At 37.8% G+C, this 17,782-nt stretch overlaps 1 protein-coding gene across 1 annotated transcript in view; it reads left to right on the top strand.

Annotated features, from left to right (window-relative positions):
- The window catches only part of LOC139118319 (glutathione reductase, mitochondrial-like), a 195,071-nt gene that overhangs the window by 152,513 nt on the left and 24,776 nt on the right, over window positions 1-17,782 (top strand). The window contains exon 9 of the mRNA XM_070681575.1: window positions 6,209-6,340. Coding sequence (XP_070537676.1) covers window positions 6,209-6,340 — 132 coding nt within the window. The remainder of the gene's footprint in view (window positions 1-6,208; window positions 6,341-17,782) is intronic.

Genomic DNA, 17,782 nt, shown 5'->3' with positions numbered 1-17,782 from the left:
TTGGGTTCTTTGGGTCCATATCCCACCTCATGCCCCTACATCATCAACTATTTACCAACAACTCCATGCCAACAACCAATTACCTGACCTGGCCACACATTAGAGAAGGTACAGCGTCATTGACGGTATTTTCTATCTCTAAAATAAGTCATTGTATCAAATATACATTGTGAAATATTAGTGCATGTTGCTTTCTCATACTGAATTCTCATGGAGAGAACAGAAAAAGTATCAGGAATTTGTCATGCTTTTCATATGAAATGTAGATTTCATAATGGTACACTTTCACTTAGCAAACATCAAGATATCTCTGGCATATATCTTTGATTTATTAAAGTATGGCGCCCAAAGGGCGCCGAGAAAAATATGAAACATCCTGATATCTCTGATATATATGTCTTGTATGTTTAAGTCATGCACAGGAAGGGCGTGCTGAAAAAAGTCTGATATATTAAAGTAATTGCGCTCAAAGAGCACGCTGAAAAATATTGAACATACAGATATCTCTGATATATGTATGCCTGATATGTTAAAGTTGGGCGCGCTGAAAAATATGTCTGATTATTAAAGTTATACGCCCGAAGGCGCGCCGAAAAACGCAATTGAATGATGAAATTTGTGGCTGACACGATGCATTTTAGGCAATGATGAGCCTGTGTCGAAATTCAAAAACACACTGACCCCCCCTATTGGGCTTTTCAAAAACATGGTGACCCCCCATCACCAAAGTCAAAAACAGGGTGACCCTCCATGAATCCACCGGCGCCCCCAGGCTGAAGAAACTGACCAGTCCCTAAACTCAGGTCATGAGTGTGTGTGTGAAAATGACCTACATAACAGTATACATACAAAGAAAGGTTATCGTATAAGGTGAATCAGTTCATTTGCATCCCATTTGCATGTCGTCTGTATGTATGTATGTATATTTTTAATCTTGGGTCAAAAAATTAAATTAAAATTGAATGAATATTTGTGAAAAATGATTTTGGAGCTTTGTTATATGCAGCGCCCCCCTTAAATTGACTTATTTAAAGACCTTTTTGTAATAAGGGTGGCAGGCAAGATTGGCTTTACGTTTCCACCACCATGGTATTGACCAATTCCTGTGGTGGCCTTCTACCAAACTTTTAGCAGTAATTTCAGTTTATTCCTATCTTAGCCTCAATTACTACTTTCAACATTTATTTCATTGTTACTATAATTACTGTCAACTTAGCTGTGCTACACTTATTCTAACCTCATTATTCTTACACTAGTCTTATACCTTATAACCTCAAAATTTTTCAAGAGATGCATACATGATTGTCACTCAACAAACCATTTACAAATATGTCTTCTGCTTTTTTAGTCCCCACAGACGAAGTCCGGGGGGACTTATAGATTGGGTCATGTCTGTCCGTCCGTCCGTACGTCCGTCCGTCCGTTCACGCAGATATCTCAGACATGCCCAGGTCAATTTCTTTCAAACTTTGCACAAGGATAGTACCCTACCCCATACAGATGCACGTCGATTTGTTTCACAATGCGATCAAATTTGGCCGTGTTAGAGGACTTTTTAGTTTACACCTCCATAGACTCCCATGTATAAGGCATTTCTCCATAGACTCCCATGTAAGAGTCAGTTCTGCATAGAATCCCATGTATAAGGCCAAGTAAAATAAAAATTTAGTTTCTCATCGTATTCATATTGCAAAAAGGATGCAGTGACACAGTTTTTAGCCCCACGGATGAAGTCCAGGGGGCTTATAGATTGGCTCGCCAATACAGCTAAAGGTCTGATCTTTTTTCCCGATTTAGAACCATAACTTAGACATGCCTCATGCGTTTCAAATTGGGAAAAACGACATAAACCTATGTGCCCAAAGATCTCAACATATACACTGCAGTGATACTTCTTAATGACCACATTTCCCTGCCCCATCAAGACTAATACTCCTATTACAAGTGGGGACTATGTCATTGTCAATGACTTGTTCTCCATATACCGGTATTTTTCTAGTGACCTTGCTGGTCTTGTAGTCTTGCGCGCAGACTCAGTAGAGTTAAAATGAACAACTTAGGAGGTCGGATTAATCTCAGTCCGTCATGTTTTAAATGTGGATTTTCTCGATGTCATATTCGCTCCAATTACTTTTTGTCAGTCATTTTACAATGGGAAAATAACAAACAGAAAAGTTGGTTGTCACCGACAGTTAACTTTAGGGTTTATTTGCCCGAAAAATAAGTCAATGTTTGTTCACTGAATTCAAAAACTGGGCCCATTGACACTACAGCTTGCTTGTGACTCTCATTGCATGCAGTCCCGTCACAGTGTCAATGGCATCCACTGAACTGAACACGCTTCTGTAATAGTAAAGTCCAATTTCCGTGTCAATTTTTGCTACCAGAATTATTTTCATAGAGTTATGGACATTCATATTATGCACAAAAACTTAAGTTTTTCTCCTTTTTCAATCGTACAGAGATAATGTGACACAGAAACCTTATATAGCTAGGGCAATGAACTTTTGTGGATGTAACTGTCAATGGGCTGACAGGCTTTCACATGCAAAATCAGTGTACGGAAAGTACAAAAAGTATCAAAATCAAACTAAAATTAGTCCCATTCATGTAAATGTTCTTGCTACACTATACAATACCTGTTGCCAAAGTATTAACAGGTGCCAATAACTGGTCAAATGCATCAAATTGTGACTCCTATGAATTGTATGATATTTGATATGCCATTCCAGCCAGCTCAGAGCACTGCGCGATGGGTCGCCCCTTCAATGTACAATTGGCAGCGCGCAGCACATTAAAGAGGGGGAATCGCGCAGCCTAGATCATTCGTAATAATTAATGCATTTACACTATAGAACACCTTCTGAACTCCACCACATGAAACTATATTCCTGTGCTTTGAAACGTTGTTCTGCTTTCATTAGCTCCCATTTGCCATACATATATGGCAATTTGGAGGTTACATGGTTGAAAAAAGTCTGTATCTGAGATGTCTGTCTGTATGTATGTATGTGGAATATCTGTCCGTCCAACGCAAAAACTCACAAACCACTGCATATATTAAGTTGATTTTTGGTGTAGTGATGCCATATATAGTGTAGATGTGCCGTATTTAAAATGAACTTTTTAGTCTCATAGATATGCAAATGAGGTAGAAAAAACGGCGAAAATGGTCAAAAATTAATAACTCGGGACCTACTCATCTGATCATTGTCATATTTGGGTTTTACGTATCTAAGGCCCAACTCATGTAAACATATATATTTGATGTCAATATTTGATGCTTTCTATTTTTAATGAAATTTTTTTCTTTCTTTTTTTTGCCATTTTAGTACAAAATATTTTTCTCTTAAACCAATGGTCAGATCGCTTTAAAATTTGGCGTGCAGGTGCCTTGTGATAACTCAAAATAGAATTCACAAAATTATGGCAAAATTTGCATGTTATATTTTTTGGCAATGTTTGCCATTTTTGGTTAAAAAAATCTTCTTTGAAACTGTGTATGCCATTACTTTCTAATTGGGTGTGCAGGTTCCTAGGAGTGACCTGAAGATGATTCTGTGAACTCAAGTTCAAATTTTCAAATTTTGTGGTACTTTTTGCTATGCTATCAAATTCGGTAGATACGTGAAATGTAGTAGGCCATTCATTCAAAGTCAAGTACTGCCTGTGTGAATGAGCAGATTATGATTGTGCTGTTCCAGGCTGAGATGCTATTTATAGGAATAATGCATTGTTAGACGGTATTTGATATTTAACCGAATTTGACTTACATTGTATGTAACTCTTGTACTGTATAAACCCTATCAATTCACACAGTAAAAAATAATATGATTTGAAATAATTGAATTAATTAGGAAATCAACAAAGCCAAAATAATTTTAGTGTAGAATTATTAGAAAGTTCAACTTTTTTGACAGTTCATAAAGAAATGCTTACCATCTTGGATGATTAAAACATTTAAAGGCAACTTTCCTGAATCCCAACTTTGACATATTCTGATCCGTCATATATTGTGCTCTGTATGTTATCTAAAAGAAATTGCTCATAATAGTTTGTCATGATAGGTTGGTCAAATAAATAGAGATAGAGAAAGTTCCAATTTCCATTTATGGTGTGGTCAATTAAAAGAGTGGTCAAAGTGATAGGGTTTTTATGGTAAAGCTGGGCTGTAAGATTCCTCAAGTGCTTATATATGCAATCTGTGTAAACAATGCAATGAAAGTGTTACATGATTCCTTATAATGCTTTTGATGACCTTGAACTTCTTAAGTTGCAAACATTTATCTCTTCTGTGTACTTTCTCTGAGTACCTACAGGCTCAACTTATTCAACAGAACTTACTTGCAATGTTAATTTTAAAGTTAAAATGAGCTTGGTTAATAGGATGAAAATACTGATAAAGATAACCAGCTGAAGATTCTTTATAAACTGACAGATATGCTGTTTTTGTATGATGTAAATCTTGATACAGCGAAAACGGAGTCAGCGTGGACTCTCTGTTGTGCCGGGCAACAAAATAAACGCAGCCACTGAGGTTTTTTCAGACAGAACACCCAAACTAAATGTCATCAAAGGCACACCGCCTATTCAATAAATCCCACACATCACACAAAAGATTCAATTTGTATTCTTATTGTTGCAAAATGTTCTTCATGGCAAGTTGAGAATAAAACCAAAATACGGTAAATTAAGTACAGAAAGAGCTTGAACGGCGCGGTATCATGTTTCCTGCGTCTGCATCTACGTAAACTGCAATCGAGGTGGTAGCTTCAGCGAAACGGGGAAAGCATCAACCGAACAAACATCGCATCAAGTGGCTCAATATAGATTGCTGCCATCGAAATGCCAGTATTATACACCTTATCTATATTATTCGATGCCACCTTCATCACCATACGTCTATTACAAACGTCTAGACGACATTCCGACGACAGCGAGCACAGCGTCGACTGTTTGATCGACACCTCTACCCCTAGGGTCTATCCGTACTTGGGTCGGGTCCGTAGTGTGTTTTTTCATTGACGCTATCCTCTTTTAGCATAAGCTAAAGACGGAAACCCCTTGGTTCAGTTTGTGAGGTGGATAAAATCATCGATAATATTGAAATTTAGATTTTTTTTCAATTATTTGTTCAAGACATGGATATATTTGTCTTACACATCCATGGGGAAATCAACACGTTCAAAAAAGTAAGTCCTGGTAACGCTAGCTCGCCTTTTCAATAGAAAAGATTTCATGACATTTGCTACATTGTCTGTGTGTTTTGTCTGCAAAAAACGTCAGTGACTGCGTTTTTTGTTGCCCGACACAACAGAGAGTCCACGCTGACTCCGTTTTCGCTGTAAGCAAGTTTTGTTTACTTTAATTAGAATGTAATTAACTCTCGTCTATATTATTATAAGCAGTAGTATCAAGTTGAACAAGCTGATATTGACAAGTTGGTCGGCTGTTGGAGGTTAAAAGCTGTAAAAATAAATGTATGCATGTCTATGCATGTATGTCCGTCCATATTAAAAACTCCTAAATCGCAGCACCTACCCTCTTAGTATTTGGTGGACAAGTGCACCCAGGGATGGAGATGTGAATTTATTCAAATAAACATGTCAAAGTCAAAAATATGCAAATGAAGGGAAAAGAGGAAAAATCCTGCAAATTGCTAAAACTCTGTAACCACTTTCCAGATTTGGCTGAAAATTGGTATGCAGGCTCTTTATAGTGACTTTAGTTACATTACTTCAAATTGTGGTGAAATTTTGAAAGTTGTATTTTTTGGGCAATTTTCCCATTTTTTTTGTCAAAAAATCTTCTTTTCTGAAAGTGCTCATCCCATTGCCTTGAAAACTTGTATGTATGATCCTAGGGTTGGCCTTTGTCAGATTTATTCAAATTGTGGTGAAATTTTCATATTTGTATTTCGGGGGCAATTTTTCCCATTTTTTGTCAAAAAATCATTTTCTCCCAAAGTGTTTGTTGGATTGCTGTAAAACATGATAGTCTTGATCCTAGGGTTGTTTTCTGTCAGATTTGTAAAAGTCATAATGAGATGGAGCATTTCATATTGCTGGGGTAAAAGATTAAACTGGGCTTGCAATGGAATTTTCTTAATAATCAACCTGGAAGAATGCAATGTCATGTGTGTACTAGTACTTAGTATCTCTGTAAAATGAGAGCACAGTGTCATTGACACTATTTTTTTTTATAACAGTGGCCATTGCTGCAGGACGTAAGCTGGCTCATCGACTATTTGATAACAAGCCTGATTTGAAGCAAGACTATAATAATATTCCAACTGTGGTCTTCTCCCATCCTCCAATTGGAACAGTCGGATTAACTGAAGGTAATTAAGAGAATTTCAAATCTGATATGAAGTATTAAGGGTTAGAACCAGGTTAAGACCATTATTTCAGATATTTTAAGCTCCTATTTTGTCATATGTATCTTACAATGAAGTTACAGAAGTTATCTTATAGGTGTTGTATTCAGTACCAGAATCACATAACTTGTAACCGCATTTTGCGGTATGAGGCAAACCTTGCGGTAACTGTGGGGTAGCATTGTTCTTTTCCGCAAGGTCTGCGATATCTATTGTCTCATGCCCACTTCCCATTGTTTTATTGCCGCAAACACTGCGGCAACATGTTTGTGGGAACTCACTGATGCCTCAAAACATGCGGCAACAGCAGTGCGGCAACACACTGACAACTCAAATTGTGCGGTAACACCTTGTTGTGATCGCATTCTATTGTTCTAAATTTGAAACTTGTGTGGCACCTGAATGATTGACAGCTTCAAAAGCTAATTTGAACTTCATGGTACGGTCAACTGTAGGCCTACGCAGCAAGACAGTAAGGGTGAGTGGGAGTCAACTTGACGTGCTATTTACAGTAATTGAGCACCAAATTGCCAAAATTGTAAAGGGAAATATGAATCATGTCTTTCTGTTTGGTGTACAATACAATGATTGTCACTCTAAAATATTTCTCTGGCTGGGTGGGCCGGCTTTCAAATGTTGTGAGTTTTGAATCCGATCGATAATTTAATAAATTTTAAAGATGACATCACTGATTGGAGAGAGACGTGATGTCGAGAAATTTACTCAATTGTGACAATCAGGTAAGTCACGGTTCGTCGGTAAGTTGATGCCACAACACATCGCAGAAGACAAGTAAATTTAAACACAATGATAATTTTTCTTGAGATGTTTCTATTTTTCAATGCAAGAAATGAATGCCCGTGAACTCAGAACTGACCACTGGTCTGTACCAGTCATTTCAACTCCAGTGGTTGGTATGAGCTCAAATACTGTTTTAAAAGTCCCACAAATACAATCCACGACTAAAAATGCAGGACTTTTGAGGCAGTTTCAAAGCTTTCCACGCTTTCATTCATAAATTATAGTTGCTGGCATCTATCAACGGATCATGACACTTGTTCTATAGCTTCATGTTTATATCATGCGAGGGGTGAGAAATGACGATGTACTCCCTTGTGACCGCGTCAAACTGTATGGGGATAATTTAGGAGCAGTGGTGTTAAGTCTTCAAAGACGGTAAATTTTGAACCATAATTCTACAGACGCATTCTCTCTCATAAGGCATGTGTCCCTTAGCTTCCAATTGGTGAAACAACTCGTGCCCATGTGCTTGGTAATCTACTAGATCGATCCTGAAACTGACAGGGAGTCTGTCAAAAAACAACTGGTCATCAGTGTAGTGCAGACCTCATCAACATGACTTTCCTATTTTTCATCCTTTGTGCTAACTTTATTGTCACTGTCATTCAACAAACTGTGGAGAGACGGTGCTCGAATACCATAGAAGTATACCGCCATGGTAATATTTAGAAATGTCGCTATTTCGTCGAGTTTCCCGGTCGGACAAAGCTGCCTCTATGACAGTACGTTCATATACTAGTAAGTGAAGTCCCCGCAACGTACAGTAGTATAGAAAAGAATCATAGATATACACAAATACGATTTGCGTTTGGAAATTCCTGCCTCTGAAAAGCAGGGCTGTGTGTTACCAGTGTTTATATGTAGTGGGAGCCGGTATAACGCTGGTGACACAAAGCCCTGCCATGCAGAGCTAGGAAATGCCCGATCGGGGACAGGTTTCGCAGTTTACGGTATCGATATCATCGCAACTTGTTGGTCACTAATGGAACTAGATATTTTGGCAATTTTACTCTAGAAATTTAACCTGAATAAATGGCTTGGTATACTGAGCCAACAAAGTCTTGGATTTTAAAATTCGCTATTGTTTTCGCACAATCAGCCTTCAAAGTGAGTAAACTTGACGAGTTTTGCATAAATTAGCAGTCCTTTGTTCACGCTCGTCAAGCTACAAGCTGTATCTCCACTTCCAGGCTTTTTACCGGAAGTTAGACCGGCTCCCAGTCAACTGGCTTTTCTTGGCAGCTAAGTTACTGCGTAGCTAGCTCTCCATGGCAGGGCTGTGTGTTAGCAGCATTATACAGCCTCGGGAGGCCGTATAACGCCGGTAACACACAGCCCTGCCATACAGAGCTACTGCATAGCTGGTCAAGCCTAGCGATCATCCCATGATCTATCCAACAGCCCTACTCGGTCTACTGATGTTGAATCCTTCAATTTAATATATGTTTTGATATGCCCACAGACTTGAAGACAAATGGTCTTTCAGACTAAATATATAGTCCTTTGTTCATGCTTGTCAAGCTGTAAGCTGCATATATATATATATACATATTATATAATATATATATATATATATATATATATATATATATATATATATATATATATATATTACAGAAATTACAGTGCTCAATGCAAAAGCAGAGCGTTATAAATAAATTTATATATATATATATATATATATATATATATATATATATATATATATATATATATATATATATATTATATATATATATATATATATATATATATATATATATATATATATATATATATATATATAATTCACTCATTCGCGGCTCAGACGGTCAGAACAATCGCCAGACTGGCAACTCAAAATTTGTATGTTCGGTCACTTTGTTTTACAATGTTCTGTTACATTGCGGTATCTTGTTTTACTTCTTTGGGAGTCTTTCGCCATAGTACTACCTTACTCATCTAAGTATAAGCCCCGCCACTGTTTCCAGAGTATAATGGGTCGTACAAGTTGGTCAAACTACTTTTCAGATCAAAGAAACTAATGGGACATTGAAGTTCCTGTGACAGTATTGTGAGGAAAATGGCATGTTTACCCAATACAAGTACTTGTGCCCCTCCGAAATGTTCCCCGTTACCTAAATAGAATAGTCCCACTCCAGTGACATCTACCATTGTTTGTTCACGTTCACACTGTCCTGTTTTCCCAGGAGGTTGTCATAGTCTAATCATGCAATTTCAATTGTTTTCAGCAATCATCCTTTCATCTGTAAAGAGCTTTTACCGGTGACCATTACAATTTTCACTGCTATGCTGTTGTTTTCAAAAGACACGGACCTGTTTGATCTCGGAAAGTAGAGTTGCTTTTACGTGCAGCCAATGCACATGCCAGTTCATGGTTCACAGTGTGCTCTTGAACGTGAACGGCAGCATACATGATGTCTTTGTTTCACATTTATTAGCTCTGCTGTCAGCGACGCGGAGCTTATCAAATAGGTTGATTTTCCGTCGGCATCATCCGTCAGCGTCGTCCTCCGTCATCCGTCAACAATTGCCTTCTCCTCTGAAACCACAAGTCCAATTGCTTTGAAATTTTATATGCAGTTCACTTTGGGTGACCTCGCTTAAGTTTATTCAAATCGTGGTGAAATTTGCATATTTGTATTTTTGGGGTATTTTTTGGTTATTTTGGTAAAAAAATCTTCTCTGACACCGCTTGTCCGATTGCTTTGAAATTTGATGTGCAGTTTACTTAGGGTGACTATAGTCAGATTTGTTCAAATCGCGGTGAAATTTTCACATTTGTATTTTTAAGGCAATTTTTGTCATTTTTGGTAAAAAAATCTTTAAAAATCTTCTTCTTCAAAACTACGAGTAAGATAGCTTTGATATTTGGTACATAGGTCCCTAGGGATGATCTATTTCAGATTTGTTCAAATTGTGCAGAAATATGCAAATGTGCATTTTTAAGGCAATTTTTGCCATTTTTGGTCAAAAAATGTGTTCCTCAAAAAGTACTGGTCCGATAGCTTTGAAAATTGGTACACAGGTTTCTATAGATGAACTAAGTTATATGTGTTGAATTTCTGATGAAATGTGAAATTTTGAATTTTAGTGCAATTTTTGCCATTTTTGATCAAAAAATGTTTCTTTCCAAAACAACTCATCTGATTGCTTTGCAATTTGGTATACAGGTTCCTACAGATGAACTTAATGATATTTATTGAAATTATGATGAAATCTGCAATTTTGTTATTTTTGGATAATTTTTGCCATTTTTGGTCAAAAAATGTGTTTCTCAAAAAGAACTGGTCTGATAGCTTTGAAATTTAGTATACAGGTTTCTACAGTTGAACTAAGTAATATATATTGAATTTCTGATGAAATCTGTAATTTTGTATTTTGGGAGCAATTTTTGCCATTTTTAGTAAAAAAATGTGTATTTTCAGAACTACTCATCTGGTAGCTTTGCAATTTGGTATACAGATTCCTACTAACAGATGAACTTAAAGGGAAACCTAAGTCCAGCGACATTGACCGTTTATCCCTTCCAAAATCACCCTTGAATAAAATGCAGCTCAAATTTGCAACATAATTGCACGCGCCGACGACTACGGAGCGACGAAAAGAGAAGTTGAAGTAGACGACATTTATGGAAATGAGCTCGGAATCCCATGGGCGCGAAAGGGCTCATGGGAGAAGCGTGCGTGACGTCATCGGTGATACACGAACGTGTGTGACCGCTTACCAAAGCATTGGAGTCTATGACTGCAGGAGTGCAGTTCTGCGCGTTACGACTCTTTAATTCTCATCAGTAGCATAAAAAATTATTAACTGTTGTTCAGTTGAGTGCAAAAATCACTCAAGGAGAACAAACGGAATCAGCTTTTATCGTCGTCCCACAGAACAGCTTTTTCGAAGACAGTGGCTAAAGAAAGTCGGGCGAGTTTTAAAATCTCAAAAGATACAAAGTTATGTTCTACTTCTTTCAGGATGATTTTATAAGTGATTTCGGGACTCTGATACCGATACAAGACGGTACTACACAATGCGGTTCGTATCTTGACATGCTGAGTCAGCCTATTACCGCCGGTTTTAACCAGATAAATGTTAATATTGGCGATTTCGGGACTCTAAAATCCGAAGACGAAACTACACAAAGCGTCTCTCATCTCGACAGCCCGGATCTGCGAAATCGCTCTTATATACACGATAAATATAGGCAATTTCGTGACTATACCTGGTAATATTGATATTACAAGATACTGGAATGACTTCTTGCCTATTCTCGACCGCGGAGTGACGTCAGTAGGTGAAACGCATACGAGCGAGGTGAATGAGAGATCAGACGATACAGAAGAGCGAATGATACAGAAATTGTGTGGAAAAAAGCAGAACTAAAAGTTATGTCATTTATGTATATTGAAACTTTGAATATTTCTTTGGTGGTTGAAAAATTCAAACTTCCAACGGCGCTGACGCAAAAATGACGTAAGAATCCGCAAGTACCCGGATGGCCCGCGGTCGAGAATGATGTGTCTCGATCGGCACGCCGGGTCTGAGAAATCGCCGATATTATATTTACTCAATAAATATCAATTGCACCGGGACTCCTAGGCTAATATCGATATCGATACCAGACGATACTAGATTTACGTGCACTGTGTGGTGTCGGCACGCCGGGTCTGCGAAATCACGGATATTTATCCGATAAATATCGGCGACTTTGGACATTAACTCTGATACTAGACGCTACTTTGTCAAAATGTGGGTAAATATCCGATGTATATCGGAGATTTCACCACGTGCCTAACAGTTCTGACCACCCGACCACCTCTGTCCGACTCTTAGTTCATAGCATCCGTGGCCGATAGTCAAGAATAATGTATGTTTTACATTATTAGAATTATTCATGCACGAAATACATTTTTTTACATGGAAAGGATTTTTTTCATTAAATTTCCATACGAACTTTCATACACTACAATCGGAACTTCGTCGAGAGGGCCGATCAGATATCACCGTGAGTTGGGGATTGCCTTGCACGAATAACATTCTTTACATGTATACATTTTTACTTGGCGATCGAGACCTGAACAGAGGACATATCGGACATCGTCGAGAGTTTTGGCTGGTCTTGTTTGAAATGCATTCTTTACAACAATATAGACGATACTATTGTTTTAAATAGCGGGCAAATATCCATTATATCGGAGATTTCATCACTTTGTAGATCTGAGTAAGCCCGACTTCCTAAGTTCGACACCAACTTCGAAAAAAAGACGACGCTATAGCCTACATTTGTCAAATTGCGAATAAATATTTTCCGATATATATTGAAGATTTCGCAACCTATAAAGATCTGGCTAAGCTCGACTTACGTATCATTCACGAACCAAAAATTAATTTTAAGCGACTGATAAAGAAAACTCTGTTTTAGAAACGTAACGCTGAAGGATCGCAGAGTCACTCAGTGTCAGGTCTCCAATCCAGTTCGGGGTCTGTAGGCCTACAAGCACAGTGACTCCCTCCGCGGATTTACGAACGATGTGTGGAGATACTTTCCCATTATACATATCTTGGTTCAAATTAGTATGGTTTGATTTCAGTGTGGGAAAAGTAATACTCGATGTCAGAAATATCGCTGTCCGAACTCTCCAGAGTCGTCTTACGAACGCGCTAAACTGTTCACGGTACTCCTCCAGCTGCAAGCTACAATCGTCTGTATCGCCGATGACGTCACGCACGCTTCTCCCATGAGCCCTTTCGCGCCCATGGGATTCCGAGCTCATTTCCATAAATGTCGTCTACTTCAACTTCTCTTTTCGTCGCGCCGTAGTCGTCAGCGCGTGCAATTATGTTGCAAATTTGAGCTGCATTTTATTCAAGGGTGATTTTGGAAGGGATAAACGGTCAATGTCGCTGGACTTAGGTTTCCCTTTAATGATATTTATTGAAATTATGATGAAATCTGCAGTTTTGTAATTTTGGGGCAATATTTGCAATTTTTGGTCAAGAAATGTTTTTCTCAAAAAGTACTGGTCTGATAGCTTTGAAATTTGGTATACAGGTGTCTACAGATGAACTAAATAATATATTGAATTTCTGATGTAATATGTAATTTTGAATTTTTGTGCAATTTTTGCCATTTTTGGTTTAAAATGCGTATTTCCAAAACTACTCATCTGATAGCTGTGAAATTTGGTATACAGATTTTTCTATAGATGAACTAAATGATATTTTTGAAATAATGACAAAATCTGCAATTTTGTATTTTTGGGGCAATTTTTCCATTTTTGGTCAAAAAATGTTTCTCAAAAAGCACTGGTCTGATAGCTTTAAAATTCGATATGAAGGGTTCCTCCAGATTAACTAAATTTGATATTTTGAAATTATGTTGAAATCTGCAATTTTGTATTTTTGGGGCAATTTTTGCCATTTTTGTCAAAAAAATTTGTTTCTCAAAAACTGCAAGTCGATAACTTTGATATTTGGTATACAGATTCCAAGGGATTATTGTAATATATGATATATTGAAATTATGGTGAAATCTGCAATTTTTATTTGTGGGGGCAATTATTGCCATTTTTGGTCAGAAAATTTTATTCTCAAAAAACTACTCGTCAGATAGCTTTGGTGGACATGTTCTTAGGAATGATCCGATGTGATATATTCAAATTATGATGAAATCTTCAATTGTATGTTTTTGCAGCTATTTTAGCCACTTTTTTGTGGCCACTGCATTGAGCTATCAAAGATTTCCACCTTCTTCATCAACATGTGTCAAAAATAGTTATTCTCTACATAAACACAGTGGAGCTATATCAGCCGCTAGGTCGCTTGTTAAATTGGTAGTATGCGTTTTTTTGTTGTTTACTCTGATCTGTTGTAGAAAACGCCCGCGTTTTTGACGATACATTTGTTGTTAAAAATCAAGATGGCAGCCACCATACGCCGCTCATGCATTTCTTGAACAATGAAAATTGCCAATCAACCTGTAAAATCCCCTGTGAATTTTGACTTGCAAGGTGTATACCTTCCTAAAAGATTATTTTCTAGAATCAATTTTCATTCTAACATTACTCCAAATTATGCTTTCGATGTTTCTGAATGCTGTTGAGTTTGCCGCGATGCCATTTTAAAACTTTAATTGCGCAGGTTGGTTCTTCTGTCACAAAGTTTTTTCTTCCCTTCCATGTTTGAATCTAATCCAACTCAGCATATTTCAGTCATATTTTATGAATGGTGAGACACTTATATTGATGTTTTTTCTTCCGAAACGATGATTTTTGGGATAGTGATTTTGTTTGTGTCTTTATTTATCCGTTTTAAGACTTAGGGGTACAGTCGCGTTTTTTCCTTGCAAGCTCAATCTGTTTTGGAGGCCAAAAGAGTAAGCAACAGCTTTGAAAAGAAATGAATTTTTATGTATAAAAATGTGAAAGAACCATGAGGCTCGCACCTTAATATCGAAACGTTTGTGTTACAATATATTTCGTTCTTGGCAAATTTATTCAGCAAAATCGCTGTAGTGAATAGCGCAGTGCATTCTGGTCATTTTGGTTAAAATTAGCATATTTTTCATGCAAATTCACGTGCTTGTCACCTTTAAGTATCAGAGATTCACAGATTTTTTAGTCCCCACGGACATCGTCCGGGGGGACTTATAGGTTTGGTCATGTCCATGCCTGCGTGTGTGCGTGCGTCCGTCCGTCCGTCCGTCCGTTCACGCAGATATCTCAGAGATGCCCAGGTCAATTTCTTTCAAACTTTGCACAAGGATAGTACCCTACCCCATACAGATGCACGTCGATTTGTTTCACAATGCGATCAAATTTGGCCGTATTAGAGGACTGTTTAGTTTTCACCTCCATAGACTCCCATGTATAAGGCAGTCTCCATAGACTCCCATGTACAAGGCAGTCCATAGACTCCCATGTATAAGGCCAAGAAAAATAAAAATTTAGTTTCTCATCGTATTCATATTGCAAAAAGGATGCAGTGACACAGTTTTTAGTCCCCACGGATGAAGTCCAGGGGGCTTATAGATTGGGTCATGTCTGTCCATGAGTCCATCCGTGAGTCCATCCGTTCACGCAGATATCTCAGATATTTTGACAAAGTGTCACGTGACCTCGGTGACCTTTGACCTCAAATATATATATATATATGTCCATAACTCGGTAACCACAAGTGCTACACCCTTCATATATGGTATGATGGGACACCTTATGATGCCACATATTGTACCTCATTAATTATGCGCATATCTAATTTTGAGCAAGCCAATAGAGCTAGAGGTCTGATTTTTGGTATATAGGGATAACTTAGCAATACAATTTTTTTGACAAAATGTCATGTGACCTCGGTGACCTTTGACCTCAAATATACATATTTGTCCATAACTCAGTAACCACAAGTGCTATTACCTTCATGTGTGGTATGATTGGACACTTTATGATGCCACATATTGTACCTCATTAATTATGTGCATATCTAATTTTGAGCGAGCCAATAGAGCTAGAGGTCTGATTTTTGGTATAAAGGGATAACTTAGCAATACAATTTTTTTGACAAAATGTCATGTGACCTTGGTGACCTTTGACCTCAAATATACATATTTGTCCATAACTCAGTAAACACAAGTGCTACACCCTTCATGTATGGTATGATGGGACACTATAACGCCACAAATTGTACCTCATTAATTATGTGCATATCTAATTTTGAGCGAGCCAATAGAGCTAGAGGTCTGATTTTTGGTATATAGGGATAACTTAGCAATACAATTTTTTTGACAAAATGTCACATGACCTTGGTGACCTTTGACCTCAAATATACATATTTGTCCATAACTCAGTAACCACAAGTGCTACACCCTTCATATATGGTATGATGGGACACCTTATGACGCCACATATTGAACCTCATTAATTATGTGCATATCTAATTTTGAGCGAGTCAATAGAGCTAGAGGTCTAATTTTTGGTATATAGGGATAACTTAACAATACAATTATTTTGACAAAATGTCACATGACCTCAATGATCTTTGACCTCAAATATACATGTTTGTCCATAACTCAGTAACCATAAGTGGTACATCCTTCATATATGGTATGATGGGAGACCTTATGATGCTTCATACTGTACCTCATTAATTATGCATATATCTAAATCTGAGCAAACCCATAGAGCTGGATGTCTGTCATACATATGCACATAGATTTGTTCTATGATACGATCCAATAAGGCCGCCATGTGGCCATTTTATTACGATTTTTTTCATGTCCTGAACTACAGCTCAGACATGTATCAAGCGAATTTATTCAAAAGTATTTTTATCACAGACCTAATGAAGAGGACTCTATCCTCTCTGAGGACCTGTAATCAAAGTACTACCCATTAACAAGTGGGGACTGTGTCATCAACGATGACTTGTTTTAATTGATATGTTTACCCGCAACGCGCATCGGAACAAAGAAACAGGAGCTGTTTCCAGACCGGTGGTTGGAGGGAGGGTGCTTCAAAAAAAAAGAAACTGCATGTTCAGAGGATGAAAACATACAAATAAACATGGCAGATGTGAGTCAGACTATTCCATTTAGGGGACGCGTGGTGAGCAAGGTCAAAGAATCAAGAAAGTACTGGAAAAACATGTCCTTTCCCTTATGATGCTGTCAAGGGAACTCCAGTTTCTCATTGTTTTAACATCTTTTAATAGTTTCTTTATTATCTAAAAGTAATTTTACAAAGTTGAATGCCCAAATATACTCTCCTAACCTTTCTGTGTTTGAATTACACTAGAGTAGGGGCTTATACACGGATGTAATGCATTTAAAAAAATCCTCTGAAATCAGTGGGCCAAGTACAGTGCATAGACATATCAGTATTTCGGTAATGACCTAAGTCAGGGCTCAAGCCCAAGTTGGCCTCTATTGTTAGTCCCCACGGACAATGTCCAGGGGGACTTATAGGTTTGGTCATGTCCGTGCGTCCGTGCGTCAGTGCATCCGTCCGTTCACGCAGACATCTCAGAGATGCCCAGGTCAATTTCTTTCAAACTTTGCCGTGTTAGAGGACTTTTTAGTTTACATCTTCATAGACTCCCATGTATAAGGCAGCTCTCCATAGACTCCCATGTATAAGGCCAAGAAAAATAAAAATTTAGTTTCTCATCGTATTCATATTGCAAAAAGGATGCAGTGACACAGTTTTTAGTCCCCACAAATAAAGTCCAGGGGGCTTATAGATTGGTACATGTCCATCCGTGAGTCCATCCATGAGTCCATCCGTTCACGCAGATATCTCATACACTTTGACAAAATGTCACGTGACCTTGGTGACCTTTGACCTAAAATATACATATTTGTCCATAACTCAGTAACCACAAGTGCCACACCCTTCATATTTGGTATGATGGGGCACCTTATGACGCCACATATTGTACCTCATTAATTATGCACATATCTAATTTTTAGTGAGCCAATAGAGCTAGAGGTCTGATTTTTTGTATATAGGGATAACTTAGCAATAAAATTATTTTGACAAAATGTCACATGACCTCAATGACCTTTGACCTCGAATATACATATTTGTCCATAACTCAGTAACCACAAGTGCTTCA

Source organism: Ptychodera flava, chromosome 19 (assembly GCF_041260155.1).
Source record: "Ptychodera flava strain L36383 chromosome 19, AS_Pfla_20210202, whole genome shotgun sequence".
Classification (NCBI taxonomy): Eukaryota; Metazoa; Hemichordata; class Enteropneusta; family Ptychoderidae; genus Ptychodera; species Ptychodera flava.
Note: the sequence above shows the minus strand (reverse complement) of the source record. Positions and strands in the feature narration are given on the sequence as shown.